This window comes from Prionailurus viverrinus, chromosome A2 (genome assembly GCF_022837055.1).
Source record: "Prionailurus viverrinus isolate Anna chromosome A2, UM_Priviv_1.0, whole genome shotgun sequence".
NCBI lineage: Eukaryota > Metazoa > Chordata > Mammalia > Carnivora > Felidae > Prionailurus > Prionailurus viverrinus.
In genome coordinates, this window is record NC_062562.1 from 81,782,035 (window position 1) to 81,799,486 (window position 17,452).

General features: G+C 38.1%; 2 protein-coding genes across 6 annotated transcripts in view; one reads left to right on the plus strand and one right to left on the minus strand.

Moving 5' to 3' along the window:
• FBXL13 (F-box and leucine rich repeat protein 13) overlaps nt 1–17,452 on the plus strand; it is a 217,356-nt gene that overhangs the window by 96,480 nt on the left and 103,424 nt on the right. The window lies entirely within an intron of this gene.
• Nucleotides 9,860–17,452, minus strand: part of LRRC17 (leucine rich repeat containing 17) — a 31,653-nt gene continuing 24,060 nt past the window's right edge. The window contains exons 3-4 of the mRNA XM_047825905.1: nt 14,781–14,936; nt 9,860–10,550 (exon numbers count right to left, since the gene is read on the minus strand). Of these exons, the coding sequence (XP_047681861.1) occupies nt 10,153–10,550; nt 14,781–14,936 (554 nt within the window). The 3' untranslated portion in view covers nt 9,860–10,152. The remainder of the gene's footprint in view (nt 10,551–14,780; nt 14,937–17,452) is intronic.

A 17,452-nucleotide genomic window follows, 5' to 3' on the forward strand; every position in this document is an offset into this window, starting at 1 on the left:
TTGTTTTTTAAGGTGCATTTCAGCTTCCTTATATATTTCTGGAAATGAGAGAAAAAACATATTTAGAAAAGTGTACATTCATACTGATTTCAGATAATGAGAAAGAAAGCCATAAACATGTAAATACCAACATGGATGAGTCTAGAGATATATGAGGGAAAGCAAGTTGCAGAATGACATATATAATCTAATACCATTTGCATACGAGTTTTCAATGTGCAAAATAATATATACTTTACCTTTTGAAATAATTTCAATAATACATATTTAAGGAAAATGTAAAAAGCATGCATGGGAAGGAAAACTCCAAATGCAAGATAGTGGTTATCTCTTGAGGTGGACAGAGTTGAATGAAATGGGGAAAAGTTTCACAAAGAGTTTCAAGTGTATCTATAATTTTTATTTATTTATTTATTTATTTATTTATTTATTTATTTATTTATTTTCAACGTTTATTTATTTTTGGGACAGAGAGAGACAGAGCATGAACGGGGGAGGGGCAGAGAGAGAGGGAGACACAGAATCGGAAACAGGCTCCAGGCTCTGAGCCATCAGCCCAGAGCCTGACGCGGGGCTTGAACTCACAGACTGCGAGATCGTGACCTGGCTGAAGTCGGACGCTTAACCGACTGCGCCACCCAGGCGCCCCTATAATTTTTTTTTAAATAGAAAAATAAATAAAATATACCAAATTGGATAATTCTGACTGGTTGCTGATACTGAAAAAAGCTATAGTTTTTATGTTATTGTATTTGATTAATATTAAAGTGTCTTCTTGGTTTTAACAGTTTGTCAGTTGATTCTTTTGGGTTTTACAGGCAGATCATTTATCTCCATTCCTTCCTAGTCTTATATCTTTTATTTCTCCTTTTTTTTTCTCCCAGTAGCAGGGTTATGGAGCCATATTGTCTTATTCTTGACTCCTTTTTTCATATTTTTAATGAGAATAGTGTTATTATTATTATATCTTTTATTTCTGGGATACACTCTTTATAGAGATATAATGCTGTTCCTTTTTTTACAGCAGCCATGTTCTGTTTGTTCCTCATTCAGTCTGGTCATGTCTGCCTTTGGAATTTTAGGAACTATTAATTTCTGATCCACCAATACCATTCCTGTTTTGTTTTCCAGAGATATTACAGATTTTTGAAAAAAAATCATTTCTCAGAATTTGGGTAGGAGAGGAAAGCTGAAATATGGGCTTAGTCTGCTATCTTGAATGAATTTATTACTTTATTAGTAATAAAGAGTTAACAAAATAATTGTAAGCCTTAATGTGCTAGCCATCCAGTTTATAGCATTATAATAGCCAAATTATGGAAATAATTGTAATAGCAATTACATTGTAGCAAATGCATTGTAATAGCATTACAATAGCCAAATTATGGAAAAACCTAAGTGTCCATCGACTGATGAATGGACAAAGAAGTAGTATGTATACAATGGAATATTACTCAACCATAAAAGAGAATGAAATCTTTCCATTTGCAACGACATGGTCGGAACCAGAGAGTACTATGCTAAGTGAAAGAAGTCACAGAAAGATAAATACCTTATGATTTCACTCGTGGAATTCCAGAAACAAAACAAACAAGCAAAGAAAAAAAGAAAGAAAGAAAGAAAGAGGTACACTAAGAATAGACTCTTAACTATAGAGAACAAACTGATGGTTACCAGAGGGAAGGTAAGTGGAGGGATTGTGTTAAACAGGTGATGGGAATTAAGGAGTGCACTTGTGATGAGCACTGGACATTGCGTGGACTTGTTGAATCACTGTATTATACACCTGAAGCTAATATCATGCTGTATGTTAACCGGAATTTAAATAAAACTTAAAAAGTGTGCTAGCCACCCAAACTTACTGTCTCCAGAAAAATGTGGAGACATTTTTACTATTAAATGAATCTCTTTTTTGAAGGAAGAAAATGGACTCAAGATGCAACATTTAAGGTTTTGGTTTGACCTAAGATTTTCATGTTGGCAATGGTGGTTGAACACTGGGGTGAGTTTCTGACAAATGGCAGGGCACATATCTCTGGAAGCTTTCATTCCAAGTCTTTTTTTTTTTAATCATAAAAGGGTGTTGAGTTTTGTCAAATGCTTTTTCACTGAGATTTTTTCTTCATTCTATTAATATGCTGTTATCACATTGATTGATTTTTATATGTTGAACCACCTTCACTTTCCTGGGACCAATCTCACTTATTCATGGTGTATAATCCTTTCACCATGCTGCTGTATTTTCTTTGCTAATACTTTGTTGAGGATTTTCACATCTATATTTAAAAGGAATATTGGCCTATAGTTTCCCTTTCTTGTGACGTCTTTGCCTGGCTTTGTTATCGGGGTAACACTGGCTTCGCAGAATGAGTTAGGAGCTATTTTCTCCTTTTCCACATCTTCAAAGAGTTTGAGAAGGATTGGTGTTAATTATTCTTTAAATGTTTGGTGGAATTTGCCACTGAAGCCATCTGGCCCTAGGTTTTTCTTTGTTGGAGGTGTTTTGATTGCTGATTTAATATCCTTATTTGTTATAGATGTATTCAGATTTTATGTTTCTTCCTGAGTCAAGTTTGATAGCTTGTGTGTTCCTAGGAATTTGCCAATTCCATGTAGGTAACCCAATCTGTTGAGGCATAATTGTGGATAGAATTCTCTTATAATCCTTTTTATACCTGTGAAGTAAGCAGTAATGCATCATTTTCATTTGCAATTTTAGAAATTTTCATCTTCCCTCTTGTTTTTCTTGGTCAGTCTAGCTACAGGTTTGTTAATTTTGTTGATCATTTCAAATAACCAACTTTTAGTTCTTTTTTTGTTGTAGCAAAATATACTTAACATAAAAGTTGTCATTTTAACCATTTTAAGTGTACAGTTCTGTGCCTTCATATTGTTGTGGAACCATCATCACCATCTACCTCCCCAACTTTTCCAAGTTTTTTTTTTCAGTTGCAAAACTGAAATTCTGAACCATGAAATATGAACTCCCTATTTCTCCCTACTACCAACCCATGACAAGCACCATTATACTTTATTTCTCTATGGATTTGGCTACCTCATATAAGTAGAATCATACAATATCTGCTCTTTTGAGCCTGGTTTCTTTCACTTAGCATCATGTCTGCAAGTTTCACCCCTGTGGAGGCTCATATCTGAATCTCTCTCTTTTTTAAGAGCGAAAAATACTCCATTAGGATAAAGGACCTGAATGTGAGACAGGAAACCATCAAAACCCTAGAGGAGAAAGCAGGGAAAAACCTCTCTGACCTCAGCTGCAGCAATTTCTTACTTGAGACATCTCCAAAGGAAAGGGAATTAAAAGCAAAATGAACTATCGGAACCTCATGAAGATAAAAAGCTCTGCACTGCAAAGGAAACAATCAACAAAACTAAAAGGCAACCAACGGAATGGGAAAAGATATTTGCAAATGACATATCGGACAAAGGGCTGGTATCCGAAATCTATAAAAAGCTCACCAAACTCCACACCCAAAAAACAAATAATCCAGTGAAGAAATGGGCAGAAAACATGAATAGACACTTCTCTAAAGAAGACATCCGGATGGCCAACAGGCACATGAAAAGATGCTCAACATCGCTCCTCATCAGGGAAATACAAATCAAAACCACACTCAGATATCACCTCATGTCAGTCAGAGTGGCCAAAATGAACAAAACAGGAGACTATAGATGCTGGCGAGGATGTGGAGAAACGGGAACCCTCTTGCACTGTTGGCGGGAATGCAAACTGGTGCAGCCGCTCTGGAAAACAGTGTGGAGGTTCCTCAAAAAATTAAAAATAGACCTACCCTATGACCCAGCAGTAGCACTGTTAGGAATTTACCCAAGGGATACAGGAGTACTGATGCATAGGGGCACTTGTACCCCAATGTTTTTAGCAGCACTCTCAACAATAGCCAAATTATGGAAAGAGCCTAAATGTCCATCAACTGATGAATGGATAAAGAAATTGTGGTTTATATACACAATGGAATACTACATGGCAATGAGAAAGAATGAAATATGGCCTTTTGTAGCAACGTGGATGGAACTGGAGAGTGTTATGCTAAGTGAAATAAGTCATATAGAGAAGGACAGATTCCATGTTTTCACTCTTATGTGGATCCTGAGAAACTTAACAGAAGACCATGGGGGAGGGGAAGGAAAAAAAATGGTTAGAGAGGGAGGGAGCCAAAACATAAGAGACTCCTAAAAACTGAGAACGAACTGAGGGTTTATGGGGGGTGGGAGGGAGTGGAGGGCGGGTGATGGGTATTGAGGAAGGCACCTGTTGGGATGAGCACTGGGTGTTGTATGGAAACCAATTTCACAATAAATTTCATATTAAAAAAAAAAGAAAGAAAAATACTCCATTAGATGTTCTTAACCACATTTTGTTTATCTACTCATCCATCAGTAGACACAGGTTCCTTCTGCTTTTTGGCTATTGTGAAATAATGCTGCTATGAACATGATTTTTAAACATCAACTTTGATTTTTATTGATTCTATTGGTTTTCTATTTTCTATTTTATCCCCGCTCCAATCTTTATTATCCTGCTTGCATTGGGTTTTGCTTGCTCTTCTTTTTTAGTGTCTTAAGGTGGAAGGTTAAGCTTATTGATTTGAGGTTTATATTCTTTTAAAATGTTGGCATATATGGCTATAATCTTCCCTGGATTTTTTTTTTTAACATATTTCCACATAAACACTTTTCCTGATGCCTATGCACAAAGTCCACTGGGAAGTTTGGGATGGTGATGAAATGGGCAACATGAAATTGCAACTTGTGTGGAAAATACAGAGAGGGCCAAAAAATGAAAATTCTATACTGTACAATGGGCATATGTTCATTACATCAGATAACAATATCTTCTATATGTCATATGTATTTCATTTATTGTATCATATATATAGATACGTGGACCTTAGTTTATATTTTATCTGAGGTCTAAGAGAGCCAAAAATATTGTCTTAAGGGTTTTTTTTAAGTTAGTTTATTTGTGAGAGAAAGAGAGAGAGACAAAGAGAGAGAGAGAAAGAGAGAGCGAGAGGGAGAGCAAGTGAGTAGGGGAGGGGCAGAGAGAGAGAATCCCAAGCAGGCTCCGTGCTGTCAGCACAGAGGCAATGTGAAGCTCGATCTCATGAAAAGTGAGATCATGACCTGAGCTGAAATCAAGAGATGCCTAACTGACTGAGCCACCCTGGGCCCCCTGTCTCAAGTTTTTTGATATTTTGTTGTCTACTTAAAAATATTTAGTATTAAGGGGTGCCTGGGTGGCTCAGTCAGTTAAGCATCTGACTTCAGCTCAGGTCATGATCTCACAGTTTGTGAGTTTGAGCCCCACAACAGGCTCTGTGCTGACAGCTCGAAACCTAGAGCCTGCTTTGGATTCTCTCTCTCTCTCTCTCTCTCTCTCTCTCTCTCTGTCCCTCCCCAACTTGTGCTCTGTCTCTCAAAAATAAATAAATGTAAAAAAAAATTAGAAAAAAATTTAGTATTAAGGCACCTGAGTGGCTCAGTCAGTTAAGTGGCAGACTCTTGGTTTTGGCTCAGGTCATGATCTCACTTTTTGTGAGATAAAGCCCCACATTGGGTTCTGTGCTGGCAGTGTGCAGAGCCTGCTTCTGATTCTCCCTGTCTCTCTGCCCCTCCCCAGCTCATGCTTGCTCACTCTCAAAATAAAGAAATAAACTTAAAAAATTTTTTTTTAATTTAGTATTTCTGTAGAAGTGTAATTCTTGGTGAAAATGCCTTTATCATGGAAAAAATTAAACATGAAAGCCTGAGTAGACCTTAATTTTCTAAGGGAGTAAATGTAATGCTTATCTCATCTTTGTGATATTTTCAATTTGCTAAGGATTACTTAATAAAATCAGTTTTAATTCCAGCTACCTCGAGTGTATCAAAGATTAAATAAAACCCAATCTCAGAGATGTTTCAGCTTTTCAATTTTCCCCCCCAGCTAAGGTTAGTCTGTTGGTGTGTCTAGAATTACACACATTTTTGGCAAGAAGTTTGACTTTCTGACTGTTACACTGAAGATAAATACTGGCTGATTATTTGAGCTGTTTGGCTGAATGGCCACAAGAGTTGTACAAAATCCTGGTCTGCAAAAACTCTATAATAAAATTAGCTTTAAATTGTTATCTTAAAATGTTTAAAAGGCAGATGAAGGCAGGGGAGAAAATGCTTGCTCTAATATTGTGACAATCAAGTGTGCAGAGTATATGCTAAAACACTTTAGCAAATGTTTGGCAAGGGTACACAAGTGATTTTTTTTTTTTTTAGTGTTTATTTATTTTTGAGACAGAGAGAGACACAACACTAGCAGGGGAGGGGCAGAGAGAGAGGGAGACACAGAATCTGAAGCAGGCTCCAGGCTCTGAGCAGTCAGCACAGAGCCCGACGTGGGGCTTGAACTCATGAACCCGCCAGATCATGACCTGAGCCAAAGTCGGACACTTAACCAACGGAGCCACCCAGGCGCCCCCACAAGTGATTTTTAAGTTCAGCAGTTGTGTTGTTGTGCTGGAGTAAAACAGATATATTAGGGATGAGGAGCCATCCCTAATTTTTCTACACTCACTCAATGACTGCAAGATTAGAGCAGTCCAGAAGAAGCTTTGACTTGTGGATACCCTTGGAGTTGCATGTTTATGCTTCTAGAATTTGTGAGATACAATATTGACATTTTTTTGAACAGGATTATGAAGTAATTTTCCAGTCTGCCTGCCACGTTCGTGTTGTTGTTATTCATTCTAGCATTGATATGGATTTGTTAGTCACATATTACATCTTCCTGTACACACCAATACCCCACACCTCCTGAAGAAAGGAGCCTCAATGTCTCATAGAATTTAGGCAAGTAGATTCTTAGTACTGAATTGCTTCTATTTGCCAGAGCAGGAGAAACAGATTTTCAGAAACAGATGTTAGTTGATATAGGGCATAAAGCTCCAGAGGATGAATGATTAGTAAATGAAAACTCTGAACTGGTTAATGTTAAATATCTTTCCCAAATAACCAGGCAGTAGGTCTGAGCTGACTCAGACTTAGGACTCAAGAGACCTCAGCTTGAAGTGAATCTTACTTACTTCAGAAAAATTAGGGAATTTCAGGATTAGCAGGAAAGTTAAAACAAAACAAAACTTGAGTATTTATCCAAATACTCAAGTAACATTTGGATAAATAGCCAAGTCACATTTAAACATGTATGTTCAAATATGTAGTTCTCAGGATTATTATATATATATTTTTTCAACGTTTATTTATTTTTGGGACAGAGAGAGACAGAGCATGAACGGGGGGAGGGGCAGAGAGAGAGGGAGACACAGAATCAGAAACAGGCTCCAGGCTCTGAGCCATCAGCCCAGAGCCTGACGCGGGGCTCGAACTCACGGACCGCGAGATCGTGACCTGGCTGAAGTCGGACGCTTAACCGACTGCGCCACCCAGGCGCCCCAGGATTATTATATTTTTGACTGCCATAAAATATACTTATTTTTTTTTTAAATCTCCTGACCCTCATCATCTATTGAACAGAAGGCAGTTTCAAAGGCAAGTTATTAAACTATCAAGAAATTGGCAGAAGGGGATGTACCTAATTGTTCATTCCATCATTGATCAACTATACTTCCCTGAAAAGTATAAACTCTGATACAGAGAAGGGGCAAATCCTAAGCTTTCAAAAATGTACTTCAATTTCAGTCCCGGGAGATACTAACAACTCTAACTTACTTTTGGATGGTCTGGATCAATTTCTATGCATTGCTAGTGCTTTATTTCCAATTAGACGTGGAGGGTGACACTGTCGATAAAAATCAACCAATCAAATCACCAACTAGCCTCCAAAAACTGAACCAGAGAGTAACATGGGCCCTTTGTCTGAATCGGATTTAATCTCTTTTTTTTTTTCCTCCCAGAACCCTTGTGTCCCTACCACGTGACTTGGTCTCCTACTGAGGTCCCACTCAGGCTTTTTCCACCGTCACATCTTGGCTGTTTCAGGTCTTGTGTCCTTACTATTCTGAGTGTTCATGAACGTTCACACTCTGGTAACATTGAACAGTAAGGTGAAGATTTGCATTGAGACCCAAGTATGCATAAGTCTCTCCCCCTAATTCCAACCACTGGTAAAATGGGCAGAGTGGTTAGAACCTCTTAATCTAGGGTCCTTCCCTGAACCACTAGCTCCAGCAATTCTTCCAGCATCCCATTCTCTTGGTTTCTGGTATGTACTAAATGACTTGGGCCAAAGACTCTCTCCTGCCAGCTGCCCTCGCGGGTGTTTCTGGACAAAAAGGCTTAACTTTCTTGGTACCATTCCTCTTCTGGGGTCTGATTCTGCAAGTTCTGATGTGAGGCAGCCGTGGCCAACAGTGACTGTGAGAGTGCTCTGCACACCTGCCCGGCAGCCAGGGCTAAGATGGACCTGAATGCTGGCTCTGTCACCCGCTGGCTCTGTGACGTTATCCAAGCTACCTAAACCCCAAGCTTTGGATTCCTCATCTAGAAAAGACAGATAGTATTACCTCCCTCAGAGGGATCTTGTTGAGAATTAGAAATAGAGTATGTGAAGCTTTTAGCACAGTGTATGGCATCTAGTAGGTGCTTATGAAACTATTTGTCATACACTATTTGTATATGAAAGAAACTATTTGTCATATACTATCTTGTATGCTTTGTGCAAGGATCAAATGAGACCAGTTGCTAAACTTTGTAGGAATACCTTGATAGAAGAATGAAAATGTATTCAACTCAGAGTGAAAGGGAAATGTCTACAAAAAGGAAAAAGTTGTTTAAAATTTTTTTTTTTAAGTTTATTTATTTTGAGAGAGAGAGAGAGAGAGAGAGAAAGAGTGGGTCAGGGTCAGGGACAGAGACCGAATCCCAAGCAGCCTCTGCACTGTCCGTGCAGAGCCCACCGTGGGCTCGAACCCATGAACTGTGAGATCACGACCTGAGCTGAGATTAAGAGTTGCTCAACTGACTGGGCCAGCCAGGTATCCCGAAAAAAGTGGTATTGTAAAGGATATGTATATATTTCTTTTCATTTTATTTTTGTAATAGTACAGCTAACTATCAAAACACAAGCTGATGGGGTTTGTCTCCAGGTATTTCCTCTTTTTGTGCTGATCTGCTTCTCTGGGTGAGTGATTTCTAACCTGCAAACTCATATCATGGGGCTTCTCCTGGACACTGCCTCCTTACTCAGTTGCTATTGATATCACTGCCTCCTGTTTGCTTCTACCTCATCCCAAATCCTGACCCTGATTTCTAATTTCATCCTTTGCTTTATGCTTGACATATTAGCTTAGCAGGAAGGGCTCAGGCATTTCCCACTGGCAGGTGGCTCCCCAGTCTGAATTCTTTCAAAAATCAGCACTATTTCCACATTCACTAGTGTTTATACCTCTTCGTTGCTTATGATTCACACCATCTACAACTTCTTCTGAGTCCCATCTTCTGGCCAGTCTCCAATATAATTCTCAGATTCTCTTATTTATTATTTGTGACAATTCTCCTTCAGGTCTAGCTTGACAGTTTTTTGTTTTGTTTTGTTTTGTTTTGTTTTGTTTTTTGCAAGAAATCAGTGAAGAGCACTTGAAAATTTGGGTTTGCCAGGATCACATTTTGGAATGCACAGGAATCAGAAATGGAATTTTATTCTATGTATAAGCTGACTTGCTGGAAAAAAAAGTGGGAGGGGGCAGAGGGGAGAGAATGATATTTTATTATTCCTAAGCGCTCATATATTTTCACTTTGATCATCTTTAGGTGTGTACAAGCAGCTCTCACAAGGCATATAAAAATGAACCAAGTTTTTAAAATTTTTATTTTCAAAAGGCAGTAAAAACATATATACAGGATGTTATGAAATTCCAATGCCATCATTAGGACCCAACTCCCGCAGTTTACCAGTGTGGAACCGTCACCAAAGGCCGGTCTGCAAACAGGCAGGCAAGCGGGATGGAAGTATTCCCTTGGTTGCTAGAATTTCTCACAATAAAAATAATAATTAAGGGAACCTTCCTGTAACTGGATAACCCTGCATAAATAGGCAACACAGTTAATCAAAATGTAAACATATGGTTTTCTGACACCGGTATAGCAAATTCAAAACCAGTTGCAACCAAAACAATTCCTAAGTTATCCCACTATAGTGATTCTTACACTTTGCTTCTTGGCTGTGTGATCCCTATGAATCTTCTCCCATTCATCATCTTCCGGATCCTGATCAAATGTCTCAGGGTAGGCTGGTAATTTGTCTTTGGGGCATTCTTCAAAGTAACTGCGAATATATTTTCCCACAAACCACCCTTTGTATTCTTCAGGCATCTTGCATTCCAGGCCGTTATAGTGGACGTTGTAGTGGTGCTTTAACCAGTAGTAGAGGTAGTGGATATTGTAGTCACATCTCCAAGGGTTATCTCTGAGCCACAAGAGTTTCAAAAAATACAAGTCTTCTAATACGCCATAGTCAAAGTTTTGTAGACTGTTGTTTGATAAATCTAACTCTTCTAAATGTGTGAGTCCTAAAAAAGCAGCTAGAAACAGAAAGTAGTTATTAACGCAATGAGTAGCTGGGTTACATGCAACTGTTTGGCGTATTATAAGGACACATATACAAAAATGAGAGACCTAATTCTCCTTGTTGAAAAAAAAATTCCCTCCTCTCCTTTTTCTCAGAGCTCTACTTTAGAAAACTTGTAATTTTAAGTACTTTATCCTCTCTTTGAAATGTATACATATCCTTTAGAAGCCTAACCAGGGATTCTGTCAACTTTATGAGCCAGGAGTGTCTTCCTAAAGGACCTGAGAGCCATCTCTTTGAAATGTAAACTTCAGGGGAGCCAGTTCCCTTATCTCCCAGTTTCTGAGGGAAGGTAGGGGCCTTGCTCCTTAGTCACGAAGATGGAATTTGTTTTCCTCTGGGTAAAGCCAATTAGCTAACATAACTGGCCACCTCAATTACCAGATAGAGTGAAGATGCCCCATGTATGACAAAGAATGCTGTCAAGCCCTCTCACTTGAGGACGAGTTACTTATCCTGAAAACATGTAAGTATTGCGTTTTCAGCTTTGCAATCGCTTAGAAGATTGCCTGTGATGTGTGTCACATCTTGGTTTAATGCTTATTCAATAATAAATGTTTTCTTTTTTCCTCAACTACCTTTGTGGAGAGAATTTCCATGTTGGAGGATTTTGGTCTTAATTATATTTTCCTAACGGTAACGTGTCTCAATGCAAAATTCCGGAGTATGTTTTTGCTCACACAAAGCTTTTCCCTTGATTTAATTGACTACAATATTTTATTTCAAAAATCACTTTTATGTTAGCTTTCTAAAAATGGTTTCTGGGCTCATGTGCATTTTTTAAATACTCACTGGAAAGATGCCACAAAAAAAAGGCATGAATTAGGAAAATATTTCAAATGTAAGACATAAGTGCATAAAAAATGAAAAAATGTGTATGGTGATGATCTGACAGTTCCCTGGGACAACAGCAAACTCTGAAAATGCCTAGGAAGAAGCTTTTCCCTTTTTAGGGGGAGGGAATATATTCCTGTAGAGTCTAAAACTAAACAATTTTTATCAACATTTTGAAAAATCTGGTTGTGTTTTGGCAAGCTGTGGTAGCTATCAGTTCTGAATCCATATGTATTTAATTCTGCTGGAGGGTGGGTAATTAGCAAATATCAAATATGTAACACGAAATAAGACAACAAAACTCTTTTTCCCCCTCCAGGAGTAAAAAGGGAATCTAAACATAGATTTTAGTTGATGTGGACTAACCCTAGAATTCACTGGTCAACTTTGATTTCAAACATTTTGCTGCTATTTCAAACATTTTCTCATTACGGTTTTTTGTTTGTCTATTTATTTATTTTTGAGTGAGGGAGGGAAGGAGGAAGAGAGACAGAGAGAGAGAGAGAGAGAAAGTCTTAAGTAGGCTCCACGCCCAACACAGAGCCCAACATGGGGCTCCATCTCATAGCCAAAAGATCATGACCTGAGCTGAAATCAAGAGTTGGATGCTTAACCCAACTGAGCCACCCAGAACCCCTTAATACTGTTTTAAAATACTTAGGGTATATAATGTCCATATTTTGGATTTGGAAAATGTGCTCTAATACCAATATCATGAACCATTTTCATATCATTTGTTCTCAGACAAAATGCATAATTTCCCCTAAAAAGAATTCTTTCTACTTTGGTGCAAAAGCAATGGCCTGGGTGGGAGTGTTGGGAGAGGGCAGGGGGCTGGGGAGGAGCAAAACGTCAGCCAGTATAATGACAGCTTTGAAGACACTGCATTTTCCCCCCTATTTGCCAACACTCTGTAAGTCAATGATCTCACAATTTACTTTCCTTGAAACAAGTCAGCCCTTTAGACTGAAAGCATGTGAAAACATTCCTAGATTTTATTTTGAAAGTGCTATAGTTTTTACTTAAACCATATGTATTCAGGCATTTGGGAAAGCTGGTTTTCATTTGTTTCTCAAAGGAGATAAATACTTAATAGGGTGTCTTCTTTCTCTCTTTTGCAATAAAGTCTGGCATTTTATGAGATTGTTATTTCATGCTTTTTAAAACCAGTAAATCACCAGGTGGCTCAGTTGGTTAAGTGCCCAACTCTTGATATTGGCTTTGAGTGTGGAACCTGCTTGGGGTTATCTCTCTCCCTCTCTCTCTTTCTGCCTTTCCCCTGCTTGCTCCCTCTCAAAATAAATAAACATTAAAAGACCCCAGTAAATCTCATTGCATTTGTATACCTGCTAACATAAGTAGTTAACAGAGTTTACTTTGACACTGTTTCATCTCATAGGTCCTGAAATATAGAAGGTCTTTTATTTTAGAAACTTCTTTAGGCTATTTTGACTTATTGAAGTGTGGAGATTTTTTTGTTGTTGTTCCAGAAGACATACCAAGAAAGTGGCTGGCATATGGCAGGTGCTCAACACATATTTGTTAATGTAGAAAATACCTTCCTGGGACTGAATTGAACAAAGGAGAAAACAAGAATACTATTGCTGGTAACAAGAGTTCACCTTGTGAGTCAGCAAGGAAAACGCATTGGGTAAACAAGTTCAGGAGGCTTCAGGAGATCTCAAGGATGGTAAAGGAATCCTTGCAATTATGGGAACTTCATAGTTGATGAGGGAAAAATATCACTCGAAGTAAAACAAACCCACGTTGCATTATTATCTATCTCTACACTGTTTTTTCATTTTACTCTAGTTTTCTTTATACACTGGTTCCATTACAATTAAAATATTGTTGTACCATTACTCACTCCTTTAATAAATTTAACTTAGGCCATTAGAATAACAAACATTTCAGTCTCTTTTAGAGATAACTCTAAAACTCGATTGCACTGATGCTCTGGATACGTGAAAGCCCAGGGACCTGTGACAAGGCATGCTTGTCTTGCAATTCTTTGGTTCTCTTGCAGCAAGAGAGGGTCTCCATCTCCAGATTCTTCACCCTGTGGCCTGGCTTTGTGGAGACTGGCTATCAGTCACTGACCTCCACACTAACATGATGATCACTTCATTTGGGAGAAGGATATCTCTGTTGTATTCTTATTCACTGTGAAATGAAAATGGCTTTTGACCTCATGATTTAGAGACACCCCCAAGTCTATACAGGCTAAGGTATAAGTGTAGCATAATGCTGTTCCTTTGGGAAATTTTTAAATTATGATTTTTTTTTTTGAGAATGCAAGTGTGAACGGGGAACAGACAGAGAGAGGGAGAGAGAATAATCTCAAGCAGTCTCCAAGCTCAGTGCAGAGCCTGATGCAGGGCTCAATCCCACAACCCTGGAATCATGACCTGAGCCAAAATCAAGTGTTGGATGCTCAACCGAATGAGTCACCCAGACACCCCTTAAATTATGATTTCTCAATATTTTAAAAGATGTTACAAATACTAAAATATGCCTTTGAAGCTCCAGAACATTCATTCTCAATTTGTACTTCTACAATGTTAAAATCCTACTGTTCTATTAATGGCATTAAATTATCATTAAGCAAAGCAGAAGTAACAACTGAATTGAAAACATTTATAACATTAACATTATATTATTAATAGTATCAATAATTTTTATAGACTGGAGTTTTCATATTGAAGCAGCACTATGAAGGCATGTGTGTTATGTATGTTCCAAATGTGATCAATATTGCAGTAATTCTCAGTTCTTTCCAAATCCAGTGTGTTTACTTAACATGCTCATTTTCGCCAGAGGCTTTATTATTAGCAAATGGAGAAGAGATTTGAGGGATGGAAAAGAAAATTAATCTGGATCTGGGATTAGATAAAATACATCTGGATCTGGCTTGAACACATTTTATATGAATTTATGAGCTTGGTACTTAGCAGATTGTTTCAAGTTTACTTTAAACAAATTGGAACTTCATGAATAGCAAAGAAAATGCCAAATCTGAATTTTCCTTTAAAAGTCACTACATGTTTAACATATTATTGACCACATATTCTTATTTTTAAAATCCATTCTACAAAACACTTATTTGGACCAACTGAATAACTGTTGCTTAGTAATATACAGTTATACATCCTTCATAAAGCAACATTTTGGTAAATATTTCTCTGAGTGCCAAACAAATTCTGATTTAAGCATCATGTTTAATTTAAAATTTTCATTATATAGGTTTTTCAAAACTAAATTGTACTTACCATACATGTTGCCATAAAGGGGGAAAAAAAACCCAGGGAATATTCATCACCCATTTAAAGGGCTACTCTGTGGAACTTACCAGGATCTATGAATTCAATGCCATTGCTGCTGAGGTTTAATTTTTTTAGCTCATGAACATCTTCAAACTCCTTGGGTCGAAGTTGGTTGATTTTATTGTATGACAAGTCAAGTTTAACAATGTCTGGAGGGATGTTGTTTGGAACTTTCTTCAGCTCTGGAAAAATTAATAACATTCTGGTTATCGAGGTTTCCTCCCATGCCATCTTCTTAGTTACTGTTCCACCTGTGGTTGAAGGGTCAACTCTTAAAGATAAAGGGGAAAGGGATCATCTAAAGCTAAAGAACATTGGTATGAATGAGACATAGAATGTGCTAACTCCAACAAAGCCTCCTGGACCAGGTGCGTCAGGCTTAGAGGAATGGATATCACTCCTTGCTGAGCTGTTCAGAGAAATGTCCTAGACATGGCGGTGGGGCTCACTCCTGGCTGTCCATTAGAAGCACCTGGGAAGCTTTAGGGGGAAGAAAAGCTAAAAGGAAGTGAAATCAATCAAACCACTCTATGTGTGTCCCTTCCAATCCTTTCCCATCTGCTTAAGGAAGGAATTTTCACTATTAACTGCCGCCCCTGGGTTGTGTTTTCATTTCATTCCTCTCCTTTGATTTTTTCTGCCAACAAAAAGTGCTCAGGTCTCTCTACCCTTAAAAATTTAACAAAAAGCTTTTGACCTTGATCTTATGGCTCCTTTCCCTGGATGCTAAAATTTGAGGAAGCGTAGTCCTGACCTGCTGCCCCCTGCTTCTTGCTCAGCATGTATTCCCTGAATCCTTGTGACTTAGTTTATATTCCAGCACTCCTAGACTCCCAGACACCTCAGGAACAACAACACTATTACTGTTACTACTACTAGAGAAAAAGCCTCTGGAAGAGGAGTCCAGGTTATCTTTCACAGGTTAATAGGAAATCAAGGTTCACCTAATTTGTCTCTATTTACATTTCTCTTTAAATTATGCTTTAAAAAATATAGTGTTATTTAAAAAAATATTTTAATGTTTATTTATTTTGGGGGGATGGGAGAGAGAGACAGAATGTGAGCAGAAGAGGGGCAGAGGAAGAGGGAGACAGAATCCAAAGCAGGTTCCAGGTTTTGAGCTGTCAGCAGAGTCTGACACAGGGCTCGAACCCATAAACCAGGAGATCATGACCTGAGCCAAAGTCAGACACTTAATCGACTGAGCCACTCAGGAGTTCCTAAAAAATATAGTGTTATTTTATATTTTAGTGTAATATTTGCCCTCTTAATCATTAGCAAAATAGTCTAAGGAGGTTTTATTTAATTTTAAGTAGGGCAAGTGAGAACTGTGAAGAGACACAAGCCTGTTTCCACAAAAGAAAACTAGAAGTAATAAAATGTCCAGATTAACTGATAACTGAGAAATAGCATGACCCAAAGGCTTTGTGAATAAAATTTGTTGAATTGGGTACAGAAAATTAGCTTATAAAAGGTGGTATCCATTTATCCATGATAATATTTTTGGAACAGGATAATTGAATTGCTGATAATTTCTTCAAAATACTACAAAAACCCCAAAAAACCCAAAACTCTGGTATTTATGACTTTAAATATAAATAGTATATTTATTTTAATAAAGATTCAGGTTTATTTTTTCCCCTTTAAAACCCCAAATCCATGGTCTTAAATGGAATGGAATTGGTAAATCCTTCTTTAGTATCTCTATTACTGTTAAATTTGCTTTCTCGTCTCGATGGGATCTTAGTATCTTGGTATCTATGTGCAGGAAGTGTTCTGTGTGTTCTAACAAGTATTAAGTGACAAGAACCCTATGGGCTAAGTATGATTATTCTCATTTTACAGATGAGGAAGCTGAGGCACAATTTGCCTGTAGTTATAGTCCTAGGATTTAAATACACATGCTAGCTTCAGAATGTATGCTTCTAACCACTCTGCTCCTGGTACTTTTCTGTTTCTTTCATGCTGTTCCATCTGCCTTTGAATCCTCAAGCCTGGCACAGGGTAAAGTTGGAGTGGGGGAGGAACTAAGGTGGAGTCAATACACTGGGTGGCCATGAGACCTTCCTAGCTCTGTATTTAAAATGATGTCTCCTGTTACCAGTTTAGCAGTAACAAATACTCCCTGCTTTTCCTCAATGGTAAGTTATCACCATCAGATGTAGTATACATTTTACTGATTGTTTTCATTTTTGTCCCCTCCCCACCATAGAAGCTTCATGGTGGAGGCTTAGGACGATGCCTAATATATCCTAAACAAATGATATGTATCAGACAGCTTCTGAAAAGCCACTCCATGTTCTTCTCTACTAATACGTATGCCCTTGTGTAAACACCTCCTTAATATGGCCTGAACCCATGACTTGCTTCCAAAAATAGAAAGCAGCAAATGTCAGTGGATGCCATTTCCACAATCAGGTTACAAGAGATTATGACTTTTATTTTGCCAGCAGATTCTCTTCTGCTCACTTTGATAAAGTAAGCAGAGGCTTACTTTAAGAGATTGGAGAGGCCCACGTGGCAAGGAATGTAGCCTCTGGCAAATAGCCAGCAAAGAACTCAGGTCTTCAGTCCAACCCTTGAGGAACTGAATTCTGCCAATGGCCACATGAGGTTGGAAGAGGAGCCTTTCCCAGTTGAGTCTTCAGATGAGACCACAGACGTGAGTCCTGGTGAACACACTGATTGCAGCCTTGTG